Here is a 6540-nt window from a genome sequence, read left to right on the forward strand (position 1 = left end):
CCCCCCCGCCGCGCGTCCGCGCCCCGCGATTCCCGAAGCCGAGGAGGGAGCAAGGCGGTGGCTCCGCTGGGCTCCGGGCTGGGCCGGGCGCGGGGCCGGAGCGGCGGATCGCGCGGAGGACGGTGGTCTGGGCCCGGCGAGCCATGGCGGCCCCGGAGCCCGTGCCGAGGCGGGGCCGGGAGCGCGAGCGGGAGGACGAGAGCGAGGACGAGAGCGACATCCTGGAGGAGAGCCCGTGCGGCCGCTGGCAGAAGCGGCGGGAGCAGGTGAGCTCGAGCTGGGGGTGAAGCCGCCGTCGCGTAGCCGAGAGGCTGGAGGCTGCGGGGGCCGGGGGCGCTGGGCAGCCTGGCGGCCTCCCAGGGGGCCTGCGTCTCGGCTGGCCCTCGGACCCCTTGGGCCCCACGCCCTGGCGAGAAGCCCCCACTCCCGAGCACCAGTGTCCCCCCGGGAGCACCTCCACGTGCCCCTTGGATCCCCTTCTACCCTCTCCAAAGTCTGCCCCGGGACAGCCTTTCCCCCAGCTCTCCCACGGAGCGGGTGAGGACTGGCAGCGCACTCCTGGCTGGGGGAAGGGTTATGGCAGAGCTCGTGTTGGCACCCTGGCCCCTACTCGAAGCAGGACACACATCTTCCCCACCCAGGTAAACCAAGGGAATATGCCAGGGATCCAGAGCACCTTCCTGGCCATGGACACAGAGGAGGGGGTAGAAGTGGTATGGAACGAGCTCCACTTCGGGGACAGGAAGGCCTTTTCAGCCCATGAGGTGAGGCCGGTCGTTCTCCCCCCGCTGCCCCCCGCCCCCGGCTTCGCCCCATCCGGTGACTACCCTATGACCCACCCCCTTCCCCAGGAGAAGATCCAGACGATGTTTGAGCAGCTGGCACTGGTGGACCACCCCAACATCGTCAAACTGCACAAGTACTGGCTGGACGCCTCTGAGGCCCGCGCCAGGGTGAGCCAGGGGTGGGTGCAGGGCGGAGTGGAGCCACAGGCTGGGTGGGGCGGCGTGGGGGACCCACCCGCAATGGCGGAGCCCGCCCGCCCGCAGGTCATCTTCATCACAGAGTACGTGTCATCGGGCAGCCTCAAGCAGTTCCTCAAAAAGACCAAGAAGAACCACAAGGCCATGAACGCTCGGGTATGGGAGTGTACAGGGGACAGGAGGAGGTCTGGGAGGAGTAAGAGCCGGGAGTGGGGACAGGACTCCTGGAGACCTCGGGACAGAAGTGGGGAGGAGGGTGGGCTCCGCAGGCGCAGCTGCCTGTCGGTGCCCATCCGACGGAGTCGTGCGTCCGCCGCCAGGCCTGGAAGCGCTGGTGTACCCAGATCCTGTCCGCACTCAGGTGAGGGCGCACTCAGGTGAGGGCCTGGGCTTGCCCGCCCGCTTGCCCCCTGCGCGCGACCAGCCTCTGACCCGGCTCCTCCTGTCCCCCTTCCTCTGTGCCTGCAGTTTTCTGCACGCCTGCAGCCCCCCCATCATCCACGGGAACCTGACCAGCGACACCATCTTCATCCAGCACAACGGCCTCATCAAGATTGGCTCCGGTGCTGGCGGGGCGGGGCTGGGCAGGGGGCTGGGCTGGGGAACCCGCGGGAGCCCAGGGCAGAGAACGCCCAGCGAGCCACCCGCTGACGTCCACTCTTTCTCCCGGTGTTGGCCGACGCAGTGTGGTACCGCATCTTCTCCAATGGTGTGTGGGGCCTTCTGGGGTGTGTGGGGCAGTTGAGAAGCCGGTCTGCTGAGCCCCACGCTCTTCCGTAGCGCTTCCGGATGATCTCCGGAGCCCCATCCGCGCAGAACGAGAGGAACTTCGAAACCTCCACTTCTTCCCACCAGAGTATGGCGGTGAGTCCCGAAGGAGCCCTGGGGCACCTGCCCTGCTTGGATCAGACTGACCTACCCTGCCCTTTTCTCTCCCTTTTAGAAGTTAATGATGGGACTGCTGTGGACATCTTCTCCTTTGGGATGTGTGCACTGGAGGTAACATCCTGGACATGCCTCCTAGCCCCTCCTCCACTGTGTCCCACTACATCTCACCACTTCCAACCTACCTGCACACAGATGGCTGTACTGGAGATCCAAGCCAATGGGGATACCCGAGTCACAGAAGAGGCCATTGCTCAAGCCAGGCACTCACTGAGTGACCCCAACATGCGGGTGAGTAGCTCTCCAGTGTAACCTGGTCAGTACAGCTGAGGGTGTACCTGCTGCCGCACCAAGCCCTACCTGAAAGACCCCACTGGGACCTTGCAGATTCCATGCTGTGAGTGGAAGTAGAGCATGAGTGTTCTAAGCCCAGGGTCTGCCTGTCCACAGGCTCACAGACCCTAAACTTCTGATGGGATGCCTTCTTGTCTGTGCATCCCTACAGGAAGGTCCCTGTCACTTCACTGAGGAGGGAGGATGTATGTGGTGATTGAACCCTTGGGGTCTGGAGTCTCCTCTAGAGCAAGGAGCTTCCATTCTCTACCTGCCTTTCCTGTCCACAACCCAGGAGTTCATCCTATCATGCCTGGCCCGGGACCCTGCTCGCCGACCCTCTGCTCACAACCTCCTCTTCCACCGCGTGCTCTTCGAGGTGCACTCACTGAAGCTGCTGGCAGCCCATTGCTTCATCCAGCACCAGTGTGAGGGGCAGACATGCTGGGGTGGGCCAGGAGCCTGGGGTCAGAACATGGAAGGGTCTTGGAAGGACCCTTACTTAGCTTGGGCCCACCTCCCTGAGCATATTTGTGGTCTACAGACCTCATGCCTGAAAATGTGGTGGAGGAAAAGACCAAGGCAATGGACCTGCATGCAGTCTTGGCAGAGATGCCCCAGCCCCATGGACCCCCCATGCAGTGGCGGTGAGCGGTGGCCACTTGAGGCTTCCCCTCCTAGATGCCTGGCTAGTCTTTGTCCTACCCAACCTTCATGTACCTCCTGCCCCATACCAGGTACTCAGAGGTCTCCTTCTTAGAGCTGGACAAATTTCTCGAGGATGTCAGGTGAGAACTGGCATGAGACTAAGGAATAAGCACTGTCAGGCCCTAGCCCCCAGCTATTCTCTTGGTGTATCCCCAGGAATGGGATCTATCCACTGATGAATTTTGCGGCTGCTCGGCCCCTGGGGCTTCCCCGTGTGCTGGCTCCACCCCCGGAGGAGGTCCAGAAGGCCAAGACCCCAACACCAGAACCCTTTGACTCAGAGACGAGGAAGGCGAGTCCTCATAGCTATTAGGCTGTGCTGTCCCTCTGAGCTGTCCACAACTAGATAATGGGTGGCCTTCTCTTGGGAGGGGGGAGGCTGTGTCTCCCCAGCCCAGCTCTCCTTCAGGCTGCTGGAGACCAAATCCAAGCTGATCCCTTTGTGGGGACTTTGAGACTGTAGATCAGACTGGGACACTCATCTTTCCTAAAGGCTTCTTGCCTCTGTAGTCCTTCCCCCATCCTGCTGCATGGTTCATCCCTCTACTCCAGACAGGCTTCCTCAGAATCTCATCCACCCCAACCCTCAGAGTCATTGACACCTTGTGTCCTGGGTTTTTCCCCCAAGGCCTCCAGGCACCCCTATCCTCAAACCCTCCTGCCTGGCAGCTGCTCCTGATGATGTCTACCCCCGGTGGGCTCCAAAGGCTTTGGACAGCTCCATTCCTCATCTGGTCTTCCTCCTGGCTTCCATGCTTCCACAGTGCACCATGAGTTTGCATCCCAGCAGTCAAAGTAGCCTGGCTTCTGGCTGCCCAGAGAGCTGATGGGAGTTCTCAGCCTGAGCCCTAGTCTCTCGTGGCCTGCTCCTGCTGGCGCCTTACCCTTCTCTGCTGTCACATTCCCGGACACAACTCTCCCTGCTTCCCACAGTTCCCTTTTCAAAGCATTCTATTTATCATCCATCAGAATCCAGGCCCAGTGCCTACTCCTGGAAGCTTTCCCTTACACCAAAGGACTGGTGCAGTAAGATGTGCTTTCTGGACTTCCTTGGAGATGTGTCCCATTTTTCCAGTCTCTACTGGTCCTGAGCTCCTTTGCTGAGTTCCACTCTGGGTAATATGGCTTCCCTGTGCCTAGGTGGTCCAGATGCAGTGCAACTTGGAGAGAAGTGAGGACAAGGCTCGCTGGCATGTGAGCAGGGCCCTGGGCGGGGCTAGGGAAGATGGGGCGGAGCCTGTTCTGGCGCCGCCCTGACCACGCCCTCCTGTCCGCAGCTCACGCTGCTTTTGGTGCTGGAGGACCGGCTGCACCGGCAGCTGACCTATGACCTGCTCCCAAGTAGGCTAGTAGGGGACCAGGAGGCGGGCTGGGGCTCGGGCGCTGGCTGGTGTCACAAGCTCACCTGTCGTCCCACGTCCTCGCTTCAGCCGACAACGCCCAGGACCTCGCCGCTGAGCTAGTGCACTACGGCTTTCTGCACGAGGTGGGAGGCGTTCGCAGCGCGTTTGGAAAGGTGCAGAGGGGTGCCTCGCTGCTCAGTACTCATGCCTCCTTACCCTGCAGGACGACCGGACAAAGCTAGCGGCCTTCTTGGAGACAACCTTCCTCAAGTACCGTGGGGCCCAGGCTTGACCTTCCCAGTCCTGGAGGCCCAGCTGGGATACCAGGGCTAAGGGATGTCCACTTGGGGAAGAGCTCCACACTGCTCAGAGCTGCCTTCCAAGCTTGTATTTCTGGGAGCTGATGAACAAGTGCCCTGCTAGTGAGGACCCCAGCCTCTTGCAGCAGTGTGGGATACTGGGGTGGTAATGTAACCTTGAGCCCTTCATGGGCCCAGGGAGCCTGGGTGGGAGTGGAGGGAACAGGTCAGCTAGGGGAACCATCTAGTGAGGGACAGCTGTCAACCTCTGTTGGCATAGAAGACCTAGGCAGGGAGTCTAGACTCAAAAGCAATAGAGCCCCTGTAGGTGCCAAAGACAATACTGGGCACCTGGCAGGCCAGTCCTAGCTGGAGGACCAGAGGCTAGAGAGCCTGGAGTTGATCCCATGGCCAGCCAAACCCCTGATCCCATGAAGATCAGCCCTGAGCCCTCTCTGACCTTCCGTGCACTTGAGATCAGGACCTGCATCCTCCCCAGGGCTCTCCAACAGGATGCTTTTCTTCTGCATTCCCTGGCCTGGGGCTCAGAAGTCAGACATCTTCTGCACCTCCTCCTGGGGCAGCTGCATATTGGGGCCCTGAGGATGAGGGCTCCTGGCTTCCTGTTTCTCCCCTGCCCAACTCCACTAACTCTTACAGGTTTCAGTGTCCCAGTGGATTCTGCCTCACCACCCTTTCTTGGTTCTCGAACTGCCCATCTTCCAACTTCAAATTTAAATAGTCCTAAACATTTTAAATTATATGTATAAATTCACTGCATTCAAGCTTCTTTTTAAGCATTTCAAATGTGCAATCAAGAAAGCTTGCTACTGCATTAATAGTTGCCAATTGCTCCTATGACACAAACCTAGTGGCTTGAGACAACACTAATATATTACGGTTCTGTGGGTTGGAAGTTTGATACAGGCTTTCACTAGACGTCAGTGGGCCGCATTCCTTTCTGGAAGTGGAGGACCACCCCCTGCTCATTCAAGCTATTGGCAGAATTCACTTCCTTGCAGTGATAGAGCAGACGTCCTGCCTCTCTCAGTGAGAGCCCTTCTCAGCTTCTAGAGGCCACCAGCCTTCCCCGGCTCTCCTTCCTCCACCTTCAAGACCAGCCACAACAGGCTGAATCTTTGTCACAGACCAGACCAGCTGTCTTGTTTTTCTGTGATTAGCTGGACCCGCCTAGATAATCTGGAGTAATAGCTCTCTCCAGGCCTCTAGATTAACCACACCTGTACAGTATCATTTGCTGTGGAGACTAATCTTCCTGGGTTCTAGTAGTTTGAGAGTGGGCCCAGGGTGAGGGTGGGATATGGTACCTGCTGTACCACCAAAACAAAGACCAAAAACTAGGACAAAGCAAACTTGCCAAGGGACATCTAATCAATTGAATGAACACCTGTAGGGAATCTCAAGTAATCTGAAACATTCCAGTACTATTTTCAGGTTTTCAAGTTCTCTTACCTTTCAACTAGAAATTGCAAATACCAAATAACTTTCTAGGCTGCTAAGCTGATTATGTGCATGGTCTTATATGGTTTATGTGGCAGATTGTACCTGATTAAACTGAACTTGAAAGGATAAGTGCTGTGTTTAAGCCGGCCTCTGTTAAGCTTATCTCTTCAGAGTGAGGTGCATAGTACATATATTGTTTTGTTTATTTTGGCGTGGAACTCACTATCCAGACTGGGGTTGTGCTGGAATTGTGTGAGCCACCAAGCCTGACTATCAAAGTGGAACTGTTGGTGGTGTGTGTACATGCGTGCGCGAGATGATATGGGGGGCAATGCAATAGCAAATAATACAGTCTTCTGTGTTGATCTTCCCAAATTCAAATCACTTAGGTTCAAAAACTTAGAATCTGTGTTTCTTAAAACCACAAACATGCTTTTAGTTCTGTTCATTGGTTTCTCTACCTCAGGGATCCTCAAGTGGTGACCTCTGGGGGTAGCCCCTAGTGACGGGCTGAGATGCCCGAGT

The 6540-nt window shown here is 57.6% G+C and overlaps 1 protein-coding gene across 3 annotated transcripts; it reads left to right on the top strand.

Annotated features, from left to right (window-relative positions):
* Positions 1 to 6: 6 nt before the first annotated feature.
* On the top strand, positions 7 to 6144 carry Nrbp2 (nuclear receptor binding protein 2). 3 transcript variants are annotated; one of them, XM_029564216.1, is made up of 18 exons: positions 7 to 266; positions 642 to 764; positions 852 to 953; positions 1050 to 1139; positions 1304 to 1344; positions 1452 to 1546; positions 1669 to 1692; positions 1764 to 1847; positions 1927 to 1982; positions 2064 to 2159; positions 2497 to 2629; positions 2746 to 2848; positions 2939 to 2989; positions 3066 to 3201; positions 4050 to 4103; positions 4187 to 4254; positions 4340 to 4395; positions 4476 to 6144. In XM_029564216.1, the coding sequence occupies exons 1-17, from the start codon at positions 144 to 146 to the stop codon at positions 4365 to 4367; spliced, it is 1407 nt and encodes a 468-aa protein (XP_029420076.1). In that variant the 5' UTR covers positions 7 to 143; the 3' UTR covers positions 4368 to 4395; positions 4476 to 6144. The 3 variants fall into 3 exon arrangements, with proteins under 3 accessions (XP_029420076.1, XP_008832712.1, XP_017654024.1); XM_008834490.2 differs by having other exon boundaries at positions 4187 to 4250; XM_017798535.2 differs by lacking the exons at positions 4050 to 4103; positions 4187 to 4254; positions 4340 to 4395; positions 4476 to 6144 and adding an exon at positions 3538 to 4039.
* Positions 6145 to 6540: the final 396 nt, after the last annotated feature.

This window comes from Nannospalax galili, unplaced genomic scaffold (genome assembly GCF_000622305.1).
Source record: "Nannospalax galili isolate Female #2095 unplaced genomic scaffold, S.galili_v1.0 scaffold717, whole genome shotgun sequence".
Classification (NCBI taxonomy): domain Eukaryota; kingdom Metazoa; phylum Chordata; class Mammalia; order Rodentia; family Spalacidae; genus Nannospalax; species Nannospalax galili.